This window comes from Rhinoderma darwinii, chromosome 6 (assembly GCF_050947455.1).
Source record: "Rhinoderma darwinii isolate aRhiDar2 chromosome 6, aRhiDar2.hap1, whole genome shotgun sequence".
In the NCBI taxonomy this organism is placed as follows: Eukaryota; Metazoa; Chordata; class Amphibia; order Anura; family Rhinodermatidae; genus Rhinoderma; species Rhinoderma darwinii.
The window spans coordinates 43,748,494-43,767,405 of record NC_134692.1 but is presented as its reverse complement, the minus strand read 5'-3'; the positions used below and the strand labels follow the sequence as shown (position 1 = coordinate 43,767,405).

The 18,912-nt window shown below is 38.1% G+C and overlaps 1 protein-coding gene across 1 annotated transcript in view; it reads left to right on the top strand.

The window, feature by feature from the left end:
* The window catches only part of COL6A3 (collagen type VI alpha 3 chain), a 112,622-nt gene extending 95,838 nt beyond the window's left edge, over positions 1-16,784 (top strand). Inside the window, exons 45-48 of the mRNA XM_075829613.1 lie at positions 2,086-2,256; positions 4,888-4,938; positions 12,154-12,327; positions 15,245-16,784. Coding sequence (XP_075685728.1) covers positions 2,086-2,256; positions 4,888-4,938; positions 12,154-12,327; positions 15,245-15,285 — 437 coding nt within the window. The 3' untranslated portion in view covers positions 15,286-16,784. The remainder of the gene's footprint in view (positions 1-2,085; positions 2,257-4,887; positions 4,939-12,153; positions 12,328-15,244) is intronic.
* Positions 16,785-18,912: the final 2,128 nt, after the last annotated feature.

Here is an 18,912-nt window from a genome sequence, read left to right as displayed (position 1 = left end):
AGTATGTAGTTTATGCTTATTAACTTCCATACATTTTAAAAAAAAATAACTGATTCATATAATCTTTTACCATCTCACAGTATCTCGTTACTTTCTCATAAGAAATCTCTAAATGTATTACTTTAGTGGGTATTTTTATGTATCACCACCTGCTCCAACTAATATGGTGCCACTATATAGACATATGGTCTGATAATTTCTACTCCAGCCAGGATCACAGAGTACAATTCACTCAAGTATAGTACCCAAATGCACTATAAAGTCACATATGATGTACCATCTCAATATGTGTTGTATGTGTTTTACTACAATTTTATTCTAAATTGCTACACCAGAGGCAAACAAGGGTTTCTTCATTTTAGTATACCTTGTATTGCCCCACCTTAGTGATTTGCCGTCATCTAGTATTATATGTGAACACTGGTTGACCTTAAGGAGGACATGTCACTTCTCCTGACATATTTGTTTTAGTAAATAATTGTATTCCCATAAAATAACAATTCTGTAGCATCTTTTCTTAGAACTCTACACTGGGCCGTTCCTCTGTCTCCTAGAAATTTTTGAATAAATTGACAACTGGGTGTTACCAGATGGGGGTGTGTCCCTACACAGCCTGATAATGTCCAATCAGTGCTGACAGTGAGACTGAGTAGGGACACGCCCCTTTGACAAGAGGAGTTGTAACACCCAGTTGTCCATTAATTCATACGTAGGAATATCAGGTCCTCTATAAGCTCCATATTTGCTTTCTGTAGGTTTTTTTTGCACTGGACTTTGCTACTTACATTGATTGTCTTTTGACCCTTAACTCTAATTTAAAACAGTGGTTAATTATCCAGTGATTATTTGACCCTTTTCCTACAGGCAAAAATACTAAAAAAAGCAGCTTTGAAGACTGTTAAATCTGATGTATAATCCTTCACTCCTAACCTAATGTTGTCTCCATAATAACTGCTATACTTCATCCAACTCTCTAGGACTCCTCTATTGCTTTCATTCTCTCAGCTGGCAGTAACTGGTTGGTTTGAGTTTGCATTATGTGTCAATCTAAGCACACAGGCAGTGGCGGATTATCATATGGGCAGTTTGGGCGGCCGCCCGGGGCCCGAGGCTCCCAGGGGGCCCATGGCAGCCCGAACCGCACATCGTCTTACAAAACTATTCAGCGCGCTAGCGCTGCTAACTGCCGCTACAAAGATGGGGAGGAGCAGGGAATTGGCCGGCTTAGGACACGCCTCCCTGACAAGTGCGGGCGCCGCCATTGAGTAACAGAACAGCGACGGACGGCTGTTCTGTTACTCCAAAGCTGGAATAGAAGAGCCGGGCGGGCGGTCACCGTCGCTGAGGTTAGTACAGGCTTATCCTCCTGCCCAACTGGTTCCCGACCGCTGGCTGTATTTTTACGGCCAGCGGTCAGGGACGGGTCCTTAAAACCCGAGCCATAGACTTTCTACGGCTCGGGGTTTTAACTTGCTGCCCGCGTGATCGGGCAGCTGAATGTCGGGTCTCCGGCTGTCAGTGACTGCCGGGGACCCTGAGGAGAAGATAGAAGCAGCTTTCGCTGCTTCTGTCTTCTCCGGTGTCTTTTTACACAGCGTTCAATGAACGCTGTGTATAGGAATAGAGACAGCAGCAGCGGCGCTGTCTCTATTCCTCCCGGTGTTCATGTGACTGGTCACATGATCGCCGGGTGCCGTTAGTGGCAGACTGTTGCTGGGTCTGTAGGGACACCGCACTGTGACAAGGGAAATCGTAACACTGTTAATGCTTGCCCAAAAAGGTAGTGTTAAAAATAGGTACGGCACGGTAGGACGGCGGTGAGGAAGGGGGGCCCAAGTTTGGGTAACAGCCCAGGGCCCATGGTTTACTTAATCCGCCACTGCACACAGGTTAACATTGTAGTTCACTCACTAATTTTTATACATAAGCATTCTTGTCGTCTTCTCACACCTGGATTATCTCTGGAAAACAACATGTATGTAGATTCCCCAATATTACATAACTTCGTCAACCTACAGCTATGCCCGGTTTCTCCCTGTTCACCTTGTAACTTTCTGCACACTCTCTGAAATTCCACTTTAACAGATCCTTGCGAGCTAGATCTGGATATGGGCACCCAGTGCAAGGAGAATGAGGTTAAGTGGTTCTTTGACAAGACAAACAAGATTTGCACCCAGGTTTGGTATGGTGGGTGCGGTGGCAATGCCAATAGATTTGACACTGAAGCTGAATGCATCAATAGGTGTCAAAAGACATGTAAGTATCAGACATGGGGTATATGCTACTCACTGTTTTTTTTAACATTGACCATCAGCTTTCAAGGCCCTCTATAACCCACTGGCTTATGTTCCACAGAGGTCTCAGGAGGGAAGCAGCCATTGTATTTTTCTGTAGTATTATGTGTTCTGAAACATTAAAGCATGATCAACATTTATCATTATAATGTAACCACCAAATATCATTGTTAACACGTTTGGAATCCCAAATTGAAACTAAAGTAATATTTGCTAACGGGTCAGTCCATTGCCCACAATATAGGAGGGAATTAAACTACTAATAAATACATTGCCAACCTCTGACTATATTCTTGAATGTAAAAGTGCTGCCACCATAATGTCAAAGAAAATACGCACTTCACTTATGGTTTTTTTCCAATATCCCTGAATATTCAATTAAACTAATCACAAAGTTGATGCGACTTATTTATCTCACATTAAAGTCACAATCAGTGTAATATCATTAAAGGGGTTGTCCGATTTCAGCAAATTTTTTTTATTTTTTGCATAATTAAAAGTTATACAATTTTCCAGAATACTTTCTGTATTAATTTCTCCCAATTTTAAAGATCTTGTTGTTATCCAGTAGGAATCTTCATTGTTTACGTCCAGTACATAACATTCTGTCCATAGTCATGTGATGGACTCACAAGTGCTGGGATCATTAGAAGACACAGCTATGATACACTGTAACGAGCCGTGCACCTGTGTGTCCATTACATGACCAGGACAGAATTTTATCTGGTGGAAGTTATATATATACAAGCAGAGATCTTGAAAACCGTCAGGAATTAATGCAGAAAGCATATTCGAAAATTATAAAAAAAAAAAATTATACAAAAAATAAAATTAATTTGCTGAAACCAGAAAACCCCTTTAATAAATTAATAACTAAATAAATAAATAAATAAAACTATTAGCTATAAACTCTGGAGTTCTTCAGATCTTTACTTAGATCATTAAACTATTATTAACTTGTAATGGCCCAGTACATGTATATAACAATGAAGAGGTCAATATACTGGGGTCCCAACATCCGTACACCCTATAATCTGCTTAAAATTTAAGGACTGTTCTCACAAAGCAAACAACCCCATTAAGTGATTAAGTGTAGTACTGTGGCATCTATTTCAGGGAGATGCCCATCGTATAACTATACAATGTAGATCTTTGGTTTGGTGTATGTTAATGTACAAGGTACCTCTTTTATGCATTTATAGCTGCCATTCTGTTAGGGCATATTCAGACGTGGCAGAATTTTTTCACTGCAAATGTTGCTGCAGATTCTCTGCAATTACGCAACGAATCTGCAGCAACATTTCCATATTTGACAGGTAATTCAGATGTTGCGGATATCACAGCGGACATGCCGCAGATTTCAGTTTTTGCTTTGCACAGGCTGAAATCTGCAGTGACATTCCGCTGCTTCTCCGTAACAGATTGTGCATGCTGCGGACTGAAAATTCTGCACAGTTATTTTCTGCAACGTTTGAACTAAGTTGCCTAAAAATCTATAGAAACAAATGTAAAAACCGGCTGCTGCAGATTTCCACTGCGGACTGTCCGCAGCGGAATGCAACAGCAATTCCGCCATGTCTGACTGTGCCCTTACAGTATCCTTAGCTTATGTCTTACATAACAATTATTGTGCATCAGCGTTTTCTTTTCATCTGATAATTTTGGTCATTTTTATTGCATAAATCAAAATACACATAGATATAAAATAAAGGACACATGAGGTGATAGAGTATTTGCATCAACATGCAAACCAGGAAATATGATATTTCTGACATATCAAATTAAAATCCTAACTTTGCAGTTAAGTTAATATGAATTCTAGACGAAGGCACATTTATCAAAGAACAATAATTTCCCCACAGAGAAGAGTCAGTGCCAATTTATAATTTCCAAATAGTCATGAGAATTGGCAGAAAGTTAAATGAATTTTCAAAAATGTGAAGTTCCTGTCATGAAAATCATCTTAGTTTTAAATCATACTAAGGGCCTGTTCACAACAGCGTCAGGGTTCCGTTTATGGGTTACGTCAGACCTTTCTGTCGGAGGAACCCATCAACGGAAAGGCAAACGGAAGTCGACTGCATTATAGTTTCTGCAAAAAAAAACAAAACCTTACAGAATGGAGACAAACGGAAACCATTTGCAACAGAAGCATTACCATTGAAATCAATGGTAATGCAAAAGGAATCTATGGATTCCGTTTTGCCTTTCTGTTGATGGGTTCCTCCGACGGAAAGGTTTGACGAAACCCATCAACGGAACCCTAACGCTGATGTAAACACACCCTTAATTACATTGACATCAGTCTCACTTCATATTGTATCCGTCTAACAAATCCTCATTTCTTACCATTACCTAGGTTGCTTAAATAACAACAATTTCTTTGTGCTTTTTCCATATATTTTTTGTTTTTGCTTTTTTTTGCTGTTGAGTAGCTGCAGGTTACTTCCAAGATCGACATCTTTTTAAGAACCCTTCTTCAGCAAAGCCATCATTTATCCAGAAGTCTAATCACTTTTCCACCTTTCTCTTTTTTTCCTATATTAAATTAATTTGTTTGGAATTCAAAACTTTTTTATTTTTTTATTTTTAGCCGTTGAGAAAACCATGCAACTTCCAACGCTGGAATCTAAAGCACTTGCAGGTAATTACAGCTGGCGTCCAGGCAGGAGGCCAATGTTCAGACGCAGAAGGCTTCACCCAAAAAGATCTCAACTCTTTGAAAAGAGGACTCTTGCGAATTAAAGATACAATATTGATGGATTTGTTTTGTCTTGAAGAAAGGCATCAATCAGTTACCACTTTAAACCTCAATCTAAATCCTGTGATGATACATAAATGTTTTTTGCATAGCTCACTAGATGCGTCAGTGGCGTATCTCAGATAAACTTGTGCTTCTTTATTGAATATGAAAGAACGAAGGTGAATTTGGCATCAACAAGAACACAGGACATATAATCAAGAAAGATAAAGAATCAAGCTTAGAGGCTCTGTCACCACATTATAAGTGCCCTATCTCCTACATAAGAAGATCGGCGCTATAATGTAGGTGACAGTAATGCTTTTTATTTAGAAAAACGATCTATTTTTAACCACTTTATGAGCGATTTTTAGCTTTACGCTAATGAGTTTCTTAATGCCCAAGTGGGTGTTTTTTTTTCTTTAGACCAAGTGGGCGTTGTACAGAGAGTGTATGACGATGACCAATCAGCGTCATACACTTCTCTCCATTCATTTACACTGCACTAGCGATATAGTTATATCGCTATGTGCAGCCACATACACAAACACTAACATTACTGCCGTGTCCTGATAATAAATATACATCACTACCAGCCTGGACGTGATGTTTATTCAGAATCCTGACACTTCTGAATCTTTTCTCTGAGATTCCAGCAAGGCAAACGTAATCTCGCGAGATTACAATGTAACCTGTCATTTCAAACGAGATAACGTTTGCCTCGCTGGAATCTCACAGAAAAGATTCAGAAGTGGTCAGGATTCTGAATAAACATCACGTCCAGGCTGGTAGTGATGTATATTCATTATCAGGACACTGCAGTAATGTTAGTGTTTGTGTACGTAGCTGCACATAACGATATAATTATATCGCTAGTGCAGTGTAAATGAATGGAGAGAAGTGCATGATGCTGATTGGTCAGCGTCATACACTCCTCTGTACAACGCCCACTTGGTCTAAAGTAAAAACATGCCTACTTGGGCATTAAGAAACTCATTAGCATAAAGCTAAAAATCGCTCATAAAGTGGTTTAAAATAGATAGTTTTTCTAAATAAAAAGCATTACTGTCATCTACATTACAGCGCCCATCTCCTTATGTAGGACACTTATAATGTGGTGACAGAGTCTCTTTTAAGGGATTTTCAGGGTTAGATTAAAGGCTCTGCTATTTTTCCAAGAACAGTGCCACGCGTGTTCATAAACTGTGTCTGGTATTGTAGCTCAATACTATTTATTTGAATAGGGATGCGCTGAAGAACCAGACAGCTAATGGACAAGAGTGACAATGTTTCTGGGAAAAACCAGACACGTTTTTCTAATCCTGGACAAACCCTTTAAGTGTGGGAATGGGTCATTTAAAGAGGGAAATAAAGGGTCCAGAATAGGCATATTAATGAAGAAAACCTGAAGCCAATAAAATATTTCTTAAAATGAATGCGGTCTAGAAATCACTTTGGTAATTTACTGGGCAATTTCAAGATTAAACACTTTTCAACTGTGAAATGTTTTTTTCCTCAAAGGGATATAAAGCAGGGCTTGTTTTTTTTATTGCATTGTATTAGAAAATAGACAAGGATAACATATTTCAATAAATCAATTGAGTCTTATTTTATAATGGTATAGCCCATTTTTGACTATTTATGGAAGGCTACAGTTAACAATACAATCCTTCAATAGTCATATAGTGAGGTTTATTGGAGGAGTGTGTTTTCAGATCCTCTCCCCAGGAATGTATTCCCAAGTCATGGAAAATGTTTCAACAAACATAATACAGCACACATATGTGAGTCTGCAGCTTGTTTCTAAAATATTTCATTAAAATGATTCATGGATCTGTTTTCAGTTTTCATATGTTACTTGGTCCCAAACAGATGCAAACCTAATAAAATAAAATAAACGAAAGCACATGTGAGCGTACAATACTTGGGACACAATGAGCTCTATATGAGAGAAGGAGCCGTCAAGTAGCCAACACTGCGCAGAAATGCCAAGAAACTTTAGGGATATAAGTTGTGAAATAGCCCAAAGGTCCATCTAAAAGTTTTATCCACTTTCTACTTTAGAAGTCAAAGTTAGGCCCCATGCACACGACCGTGCCCATAATTACAGCCAACAATTGCGGGCACGGCCGCCCGCATTTTCGACCCGTGCTCCCATACAAAATATAGGAGCACGGCCCGTGAAATACGAAAAATAGGACATGCTCCATAATTCCCGGTACGGTTCTACGGCACGGACACCCATCCATAGCGCTACGGAAAGTTGTCCGCAACCAAAAGAACCAAATGGGTCCGTAAAGTCTCGCACCGTGGTACGGTCCGCGGTTTTACGGTCGTGTGCATGGGGCCTAATACTATTATACTGTCTATTAGGAGCTTTTGTTGCATTTGTATGTGCTTTTTAGAATAGTTCTAGTCATTGATGTGTCCAATTACTATTTATTTTGTGAATGATTAGGAAATTATTGTAACTCCAAATGAAATATTCCCAACAAATTGAAAATCAGTCTACACTTGCGTTTCAGGGATCCATTCCCACTATTTGTTTTTTTTTACCAGAAATAGGAATGGGCACCAGCATAGTAAAAAAAAACAAAATCCATACTTAAGCTTTGGTACTTATTTTCTTCTCCATCTTTGGTTTGTCCTTGTTTTAAAAAAAAATAAACATCATGAACATGGAAAATAAATTTCTATAATGTGAGCCTAAATTAAGCAGGATGACTTTACTTTTAAGTGAGAACCTTTCACCTGCCCATACATGTGCTGCTGAGTGCTGCATGGGGGCGTTTTACTTATCACTCTGACACTGTCCAATCAGCTATGGACATAGTAAGAACGGCTTGTTCTGTGTGATCTCTCTCGCGAGATCTTGCAAGAGAGATCACACAGCACAGGCTGCTCTCACACTGTCCGTAGCTGATTGGACAGTGTCAGAGCGATAAGTAATACGCCCCCATGCCATTTAGAAATAAAGAAATGCCCTATTGACAGTTCAGGGGGTTATTTACATATCAGACGACAAATATAACAGCACCGATATCTAAATAACGGAGAAGGAGAGAATTTTTTTTTTAAGTTAGACAAGGTTTGTGTAGCCCTGCCTATTACATGGTGCACTCAGCTGCTCATGTATGGGCAGATGAAAGGTTCTCTTTAACAGACCATAACAACCTTACCTAAGGCAAGGTCTAACCTGATATCTGATAAGAAGAGCCCAACCAGGAGCATGAACCACATAGCTAGTAAAGTGAAGATTAGCAGTATCATTGCATGTTGACCCACTGTAGCCTTGAACCAAGTCCAGTAAGAGGGTTTAGATCTGCCCCCATTGCAATTCTCTGCTGTACAGTTCTAAGAAAATTAAAAAAAAGTTAGGGAGGTCTTATTCTCTGAATTTAAAACCAGATGAGGTCATGTTCTAGCCCATTGTATTGTATATGCTTTCTGCATAGTTTATTATTATTATTATTATTATTATTATTATTAATAATAATAATAATAAGTAATCCAATAATAATGATAAGTAATCCAAACTAGGGGATATCACAAAACCTTACGGGTGGAAAAGGACCAAACACACTGCTCATGGCCTGTGGTACTATTAAATTGTTTCACAATTTTTTAGGAAAGAAATGATACACAGAAACTATTATCTCTAATTTGAAATGTAAAGGGCCTCACATCTCAAAAGACAGAGTAACTTTGTTACTTATAACAACCAATCAGAGTCCAGCTTTAATTTCCTGAACTGCACAAAAAAGAATGTAGCATGGACTCTGATTGGACAGGGCCACTAGTTTCTTCACATATTTTCAATACACCAACGCGTTTAAGTATCTGTAATGTATTAAAGAAACATTACAACATCAGACATGTCTGTCATTAGTACAAATTAACAGACCAAAGAAGGGGGTTAAACTTGTCATGATGGAGCACCTAAATATTCATTAAAAAGGACCTATCATGGTCTCCTTTATGTTTAGTGTAATAATTCTGGTAAAGTAAAACTTAGTTTAAGATTATTTATAAATTCCACGAATAATCCCCTTGTATTTTTGAATACCAGAGGGGGGGTCTCTCTGACGCGAGAGGATTTAAAAATGATGTTTTAGCTATCTTGCCCAGTGATATTGCATTCCACATTGTGGCACCCATTGTGTATTTGTGATAGGCAAAAAAAATAATAATACTGTGGATATTATTTAGAGAAAGAAAAAGGTAAAAAAAATATATAGAATTATTAACCGACTTTAAGAAATTAAGAAAATGGTGACAGATTCTCTTCTGCTAAAAAATGGTTTTCACATAATTGGACATTTTAACTGGAAATCAAGTGTATAAAAATAGAATAGGAAATAATAAATAAATGATCTGCAAATGATATAAGATATACCCTTTTCTCCACATGAGATGGGATATGTTCACGTGGAATTTTTAATTAAAATATACTGCAACTTTTTAAACCAAAACACAAAATTGTACTTGTTTTAATGTGTTGGCCATTCACCTACAGACAGAGGAAGATGACAGAGTAGAAGTAATCAAACAGACCAACACAATGACATTTTTAAAGAGATTTTTGAAAAAATTGGTAATTGGGAGACATGTAGCCAAATGTTCGATTAGTTTGATAAGAAGCATTCTATTGAATACTCAACATTCGCTACTGATGTCTACTCAATGATTGCTTATTAGTTGAAATTAATATATAAGATCTTATGAAAGCCACACATATATAATTCAGATGCTTCATTTTTATTCACATGGTGACTTCAGGAATTTTAATATGATATAAATATATGTTAGCCACACTCAACTGATCACAAAAATTTGGAAGTTAACATAGCCAATTTTTTTTGGTACTGGGATTGTTCCAGATTTCTAAAAATTCCACTGGTGCTCTACCAGTTTCTTAAACATAGGCTGCCCCTTTTTGAGCAAAGATTGGGTGCTTGTCAATTGGATGTTCTGAAAGTGAGTGGGACAGGACATTGATGAGACATTATAAGGTGATAACAAAAAGAAAGATGTGTTATACTTTCTCCCAGTCACAGTCTGTCTTATATGATCTTATAATGGTTTTGTGCAGACATACTTCTCAAGGTTCCCAAATATTGTATAGAATGTATCTTAAAATCTTATTAAGATACAAATTTTCAAAAATATGACTAAAGGTCAACAAAGAAGCACTCATGGAAAAATACATACGGGGACATGTAGTAATACTATGCAGTCTTAATTTTAAAAAAAAACAAGCTGGAAGAAGACATAACCAATTTATTAAGAGGCACACGCCTCTTAATAAATTTTTCACATCTTCAGCAGTATGTGCGACGTTAAATAAAATCTATGCCAGTCAAGAGCTGACGCAGATTTCCGCTGGTGTAAATTATAGTAAATGCAGCGGGCCCCGGGTAACCAAACCCCCTTTCACTTAGCACCAACCACTTTTTTAAAGATAAGACGAAATCGGGGGAAACGGCCCAAAAGTCCTAATTTTTGTTAACTTCCCCCCATAATACTCTAAGTTGGTTCAAAATATAGTTCCAAAATGTCTTAACATGAATTTTCCATAACACAATTAGATTTTATTTATTTTTTTATTCAACGTTACATGTTCCATGACATGTACATACAAAGCACATGATACTTTTTGGATGTTAAATATTATAAATATATATTTTTATCATAATTCCATCAACTAATAATCAACTATGAATTACAAAGCGTGAAGCCAATTGAATAGTGGAGTACGAGCATCCAGTTAATGGCTTAGTTTTTTTAAAATGACAGAATAGACCGCATATCTTTATTTATAAATGAGTAAGTACTGTATAAGTAATAAACCAATAAATAGGCTATAGTAGCCTCGAAAGGGCCCTGTTTTAAGGTCTAAATGCTGTTATTAGGCATACATAAGCCTACAGCTATAAATTTTGCTCAGATTAAGCTCAAGGCCATATGTAGCTTTACCCAGAATTCCACAGTGAAAATTTTTGGCGCTTGATTGAAGTACTATAGAATTATGGGTAATTGCACATCTGTGTAGCATTAAATGCATCCACATTAATGTGATGGAGATAGTCGCTTAGCAATTCGTTCATGTTTTACCCAGAATTCCCTGGGGGGAGTCGGTTTTACACTGGTTTTCCCCTTTTTGGCCATTGGAAAGGATTTTCTATAGCGAGCAGAAGGTTATAAAAAAAAAACTATAAATAACAACCAATCGTAGGAAAGACAGAAGAAAGAAATAAAATGACGTACTCTTAGTGTAATCTACAAACATATGTTTTTTATATAAATCTGATTTATTGCCAGGCGGGTCTTGACATTTACTGGAACTAATCCAATGAACATGCATTGTATTATCTAGACATCTAACTACTGCTTGAGAAACTGTAGTGTTTTTTTCCTATTTTATATGTTTTCAGGGAGAGGCAGTTGTGACTTGTTGCAAGCCAGCACATGTACTCTTATAATAATGATCTAGAATAGCACAGAAAACTTAATTAAAAAGAGAAGTAAATTGTAGATTTCTAAATTAGTACCAGGAGTGCAACTGTCGGATTCATGTCAAATTTATGCCATGCTTTCAAGCTCTTCCTATGAAAGGTCGGCAATTTTATGGAATGCTTTATTTACTGCAATTTTGTCTCTCGAAATTTTACCTTTTAACACTTAGAACTTTGAATGGCAAACTTGAACATATTCCATAAATATGACTTTTTTTATTAGGACAAAAAGGTTTTTAACATTTTGCTGTCTCTTTAGACATTAGTTGGTCCATACTTTACAATATAGTTGGTTAGTCTACAAAAATACTCCAGTACATAACTTTTCATAGGCTTCCTTATTCAAGTTTTGATATTTGGTAAAAGCTATGACTTGACGGACATTATATATATTCTTTTAAAAACAATGGCAATTTAGTATAGTGTTTGCTGCATTTACATTTTAAAGTTATAATATGTATTAAGTTTCCAGTCTTATGATGACCTTTATTCATTATGTTCTGCTATATGATCTCCTTCAATTATCATTTTTGTGACTGCCTTCTGTGTTTTCTACCTACTTTTACATATCTTCTCATATTAAACTAAAATGTATTTTTCCTAGTGGGGCCTGAGGTTTGTAAACTGCAGAAGGAAGAGGGAACCTGTCGGGAGTTTGCTCTGAAGTGGTACTTTGACTCTGAAACCAAGAGCTGTGCACGTTTCTGGTATGGCGGCTGTGGAGGAAATGACAACAGGTTCAACACGCAGAAAGAATGTGAAAAGATTTGTGTTTCAGGTGAGTAGTGGTCTAGAAGACTGTACTGATATAACATTGTAGACATACTGAAAATGCTGCTTTTGTTTATTATTATTTCTGATCACACTCTTCTATCACCTTTGACCTTTTTCTTAAAAATGGCATAGATAAGGCTGCGTTCACGTCTGCGTCAGGGCTCCGTTCCGACGTTCCATCTGAGCTTTCCGTCGGAACAGAGCCCTGACTGAAACAAACAGAAAACCAAGCGGAAACCAATAGCGTAGTCGACTACGGTATTGTTTCCGTCAAAACGACGAAACCCTTGCACAACGGAGACGAACGCAAACCATTTGCACCGGATCCGTCACCATTGAAATTTCAATGGTGATGGAAACGGAAACCTATGGTTTCCGTTTGTGTCAGTCAGGGCTCCGTTCCGACGGAAAGCTCAGACGAAACGTAGCCCTGACGCAGATGTGAACGCAGCCTAACAGTGGGTAGGAGACTGCTGCATAAGGCACAAATTTGTAGGATATTTGTAATAAATTTGCAAGTTGCTTTATTTTAGATGTATTTGAGCAATAAAAAACATGTTGCGCAAAAATGTTTATAGTAGGAGTGTGCATAAAACACCCACATTAGTCCTGAATTCCGTATGGAACATTGATATATTGTTCTAATATTGGATTCATAGGCCACATTCATGTGTTCATTGTATTGGTGGGTTAGAGTTCAAACTTGTTGATGTCATGTGGAAAGATGGTGAAATGTGCCAACCAATGGGGCATCTAGCTCAATTAATAGAGCATACCGTCCTGGATCCTTTAACCCCTTAATGACCGCCGATAAGCCTTTTCACAGCGGTCATTAATGGGCTTTATTCTACAGCGCCGCTATTCCACGGCGCTGCTGTAGAATAAAGTAAACAGAGCAGGGAGCTGTCAAATCTCCCTGCTCTCAGCTGCCAGAGGCAGCTAAGGGCTGGGGGCATCCCTGCTCTGCCGGGTGAGATCGATATTAGTATCGATCTCACCCGTTTAACCCTTCAGATGCGGTGCACAATAGCGTGCACCGCATCTGAATGGTTTTGGAGAGAGGGAGGGAGCTCCCTCTCTCTCCCACCGACACCCGGCGATAAAATCTCCGAGTGTCAGTGTCTTCTATGGCAGCCGGGGGTCTAATAAAGGCCCCCAGGTCTGCCTGGAGCGAATGCCTGCTAGATCATGCCGCAGGCATGACCTAGCAGATGCCTGTCCGTTTTAAACGGACAGGCAGTAATACACTGCAATACAAAAGTATTGCAGTGTATTACAATAGTGATCGGAGGATAGTGAAGTCCCCTAGTGGGACTAGTATAAAAGTAAAAAAAGTTTAATAAAGTTAATTAAAAAAAAATGTGAAAGAAAATAAAAAAATGAAAAACCCACTTTTTCCCCTTACAAAATGTTTACTATTAAAAAAACTACAATAAAGCAAAAAAGTTACACATATTTGGTATCGCCGCGTCCGTAACGACCCCGACTATAAAGCTGTTACATTATTTAACCCTCACTGTGAACGCCGTAAAAAATAAAATAAAAAACAATGGAAAAATTGCTGTTTTCTGTTAATCCTGACTTAAAAAAAATGTGATAAAAAGTGATCAAAAAGTCGCATCTACTCTCAAATGGTACCAATAAAAACTGCAAGTCGTCCCGCAAACAACAAGACCTTATACAGCTATGCCGACGCAAAAATAAAAAAGTTACAGCTCTTCGAATGTGACAATGGAAAAATGTAAAAAATGGCTTGGACACTAGGGCCCAGAATGCAAGCAGGGGGAAGGGGTTAAAAGTTCTGGAGATACTCCTATAATTTTAAGTTGATTATCTCCCCAAACTGTACATAGGCAGATGTTATGATTAAGTATTTGCGTCCGATGCGCAATGGAGCCTTAAAGTCTGTGATTGAAGAACGTTAAAGGCTATGTACAGTTGTGAAAGGCAATATTTTTTTTTAATAAGTCAATGTTTTATGTGTTTTTAAACAACTTTTAGTGACTCTTATTAAGATTTTTTTTTTCCTTTTTACGATACAGCTTGTATGCATAGAAGCTATATCATTCTCTCTCAGCCGATTCCGTCAGTTTAGCTGAACTGACAGCTCAGCTGATATCAGGTCCTGCCTGTCTCTGACACACTGGCCTCACATAATATCGATCACATCTAAGTTTTGAACATAAATGTGATCATTAGTAGCTGGGTCCTGTGTGTCAAAGACACGCAGGCCCTGCTTTCAGCCAAGACCAGTTCACTTGAACTAACGGACTCGGCTCAGACAGAGCGATAAAGCTTCTAGGTATACAGGATACTTAGAAGCTGTACCGTAAAAAGTAAAAACATTTTTGAATAAAAGCCAATATGTTTTAAAACACATATAACGCGTGTATATATATATATATATATATATATATATATATATATATATATATATATATATATATATATATATATATATATATATATATATATATATAAATCCTTTCAAAGGTGTACATTGCCTTTATCTAAAAATAGTATTGATAAATGAGTTAAATTACAAGCAACACTTAAGCCCCGTCCACTTTTAAGACACTTGTGTTGGAAAAAGTGGCGCAGGGGTTTTATAAAAAAAACGATATGCCAGAATAACATCGTTTTTAATGATCATCAGATTGATATATCTACCCTAATGTTCTTTAAAGAGACAGGATCAAAGCAGTACTAAGATAATAAAATGTATTAGAATGTATTCCACAATAAATAAATAAAAATACCTTCCATTTGCCATCTACTTAACGTTCATATACTGTAAGTACTGTAACTCAAGTAATATACTGTAACACCACCATGCTTTATAAAGACGCATATTATTCCATATCAATCTGGATTTCTCATCAGATAAATTGACCACATTTTCTATTTTCATTCATTTACAGCATCGCTGAATCCTGGAGCAGTTTCTGCCATTGGAACATAAAGGTCCTGGATTCTAACTTCTCAAGAAGAGACAGCCCAGGATGCACTGCCCCTCGTCTCACCCTATGCCCCTTGCCAGCTTGCCCTCCCATAGGGTGAGGGAGGCTCACAAAGTTTATCAAAATGGTGCTAATTCAACTGTGGACTTAAGAGTAGATTGTACTGGGAATATTAACCCTTTCAGTGCTTTAGATAGCTAACGGAAAAAGGCTTCTCCTTTATGTCATGTGGAGTAATGCTATGCTGGTCTCTGCAGCACTGAAAGGGTTACCCGGTACTCTGATCTCCCATCAGTCAGCAGCTGTATCAGGTTTTTGTTTTTAACGTCAGAGCCCCAGCAGTAGAGTCTTACATAAAAGATATCCTGCCCCTCTATATAACACCTGCTTCTTCCAAAGACCTCCCTTCTCATCCCTCCACTATCCAGTAGAATCGCAACCCATTTTCTGCCATATATCTTTCTTTCAAATCCAGTGCCTTCTTTTAATGAACTGTGAGTCCTTTATGTCAGTACAAGAAAAGGTATTGTTCCCAATATCAGCATTTAATACCGCAAGTTATACTCTTTCTAGCAGGGCACTAGCACATTTTTGCAAAATTTTAATTCCAGGACAGCAAGTCCCTAGTAAAGTGACGGGTGCTACTCATTTCTATGTCCGTGTTGGCTTATAAAATATTGCAGAGCAGTACTCTTTAGGCCCTTCTGGCATCATAGGAATTGAAAGCTTTAGGTTTTACCACTTGGGATATAAATAAGATAGCTGCAGTCACTGTAAGCTATACAAAGGTATACATTTATTTTGGTTGGATCTATTTTTGTTATTTGTGATTTTACATTTTGGGGTAGAGAAATTATTTGCTATAAATTTTGAAATGGGATTATTCTTGTCTGTTTTTATATTTTTAATGAAGGGAGTTGATACAAAGACTGAATAAAGAAAGAAGAGGTGTTTAACCCTGTGTGTGGTTATTTATAACAATCTCAAAAAGGCTAAGATTACTGTCCTCTCTCCCGCTCATGGACATGGCCATATTTCAGCACCGTACATGAGTCATATACTTCGTGCCAAGTACTGGACCAAATTAAGTCCTAAGAGACCAGGAAAGCCCTGGACTGGATCCATTTCCGTCCTTGGCAATAAATATAAGGCTGTGATACAACTATGTGCATACATTGTTTAGCTTTATTCAAATGGACAAATGTAAAATAATCATGAAGTGTATTTCCACCAGTATTATAGGGTTTTTCCCCCACAATATAACTTTATATGATATCAATTAGATATAAGTATTATTGGTGGGGAGTCTGACCAGTGCCCCCTCTCAAGACTGGGAATAACCAGTCCCGATTTCCAGTGAAGAGGTATGGTCACGCTGTATTACAGTGAATGGGCGGTATGAAAACAGCCAACTGAGTACATTCTACTGATATGCTAGTTGATATGCCATAAATGCCCTTTCATATATGAACCACACAATAAAGTTCACTGACATTACATCAAAGGGAAAGCTAAATATTACTTTATTTAGGACACAGTCATTAGAGTTCAAAAAGTAGCATTTAGAATATTTTATCAATTCATATACCCTGATTTTTTAAGTTTAACTATAGAACGCATAAAATACAGACAAAGAATGATCTTGAGTAATGGCTCTTGTGAGCTAGAAACGCGTCAGACGGGACGGACGTTTTATTTATTTTGTCCAATTTAAGCTGTTCAGCCTTCCGCTGGCTATCTAAAGAAATAAAGGAGATTTATTTTTCAAATTCCACAAGGAGTGCTGATCTTTTCCTCCTGAAAGAATGATCTTGCAACATTATCCAGTGTGGATCTTAGCAGATGCAGAATGTGCAATAGGGGCAAGCAGATTTTACGTCTAGACACATTACGTGTCTCATGATTAAACGTATTCAGATAAAAATTAACAAAAGTACAATGTGAAATAACAAAGTAATTCAGCAAAAAATATATAATATAGAGGTAAATTATATAAACCTAATTATAAGTCCAACATAGCCCCAAAATACAAATACAACGGAATTCTGTGCGGAAATTCCACAGCATTTACAGTAGCAGCAAAGTGAATGAGATTTAGAAAATCTCATGCCCACGCTGCGGAAAAAAACCGCACAAAAGTCGTGCGGAAAGTGTTCTGCGGTACGTTTTTCAATTCCGCAGCATGTCAATTTAGGGTGCGTGTTCTGTGCGGAGATGCTGCGTGTTTGGCCCATAGACTTCAATAGGGACTAGAAATTCTGCAACAGATTTATGTTGTTGCGGTTCTTACAGCATTTATGCAGCGGAAACGCAATTAAAACAACTGGAAATCCGCAGGTGCACATATATTTTGCTATAACCAATGTTTAACACTAAATCCGCAGGTAAAAACGCAGCGTTTCCGCAGCAATATGAGCCGGAAAAACGCACTATTTGTTGCGGATTTCTGTGACAGATTTACTTGCCTTTTCCTAGAGATTCTGCTGCAGCGCATTTTGTGTGTGGGAACATACTCTTTAGCAAACATTAAACAGGCAGCAATCTTCTGATCGAGAGTAGTGAATCTTTGCTATACGCCATCTATATGACTTGAGTATGAAGGGTATATTGTGTTCCGTTGTTACCTGTTTTCCACCCCATGCTTCTGTGACCCCACCATCAATAAAGAAGACACCATACTACCATGTTGGATTTTAATGGCCACAGCATCTGTTTTATTAAACAGGAATAAAACATATTTATTTTATTAATTCCCACAGTGGAATTTAACATTGAAACAACACGCCCCTATCAGGGTCATAACTTTTTACACTAACTAATGACGGAGGAAGTCCCCGAGGTTATCCAAAATGTATTTTGGGCCATCTGCACACACCACCTTTTTTACCCCCAGCCGTAACCCGGCTCGGAGGCACAGAGTACCCCTGCAGATAACCTTTTACCAGAACTAAACTTCTAAGGTATAACACCCTAAGAAGCTTCTCAGTATTCAGCCGGACATTATAGAACCACATGTTCTACTGTTTTAGGGGATGCATACCCTTGATGCATCGCCCCTGAATGCTTTTAATGACCAACCTCAAGGACTCCCCCCGCAGCTGCAGTGACGAATCAACAAACAACATGCATATGAATACATGCACTACAGACAACACCCCTTCATTCCGACAACAGCCGGACTCATCTAAAAAGATAAAGACAACCCCCTTTTCCGAGAAGACACCCCCTGGAAACAAAAGTAGGGTGGGCAGGAACGCACTGCTGAGGGAAAACAGCAGGAACGAGCTTATGAACAACATCCCCATGTCCTCCCTGTCTCACCCCTGATAGGCTATAGCCCCTTCCAACCAAACGAACCCTCCCTCCTAGCTCCGTCAAGTAGGCCTCCCATTATTGCCTGTCAGGCAGCAGTACGGCCTCTTCTTTATTCTTGCACAGGTCATGTCCTTGCCCTGATAAGGGCCTCATAAGCATTGACATTAGAAAATGCAATAGATTCATTAACCAATTGTTCTTTGAGACCTCCTGGAATATTATATGCCTTTCACTTGGACTAAATGTTGTTGGACGACCACTTCTGCCAGTGTATCATTGGAGTCTAAACCCTAAGAAAACATGTTTGTAAGTTT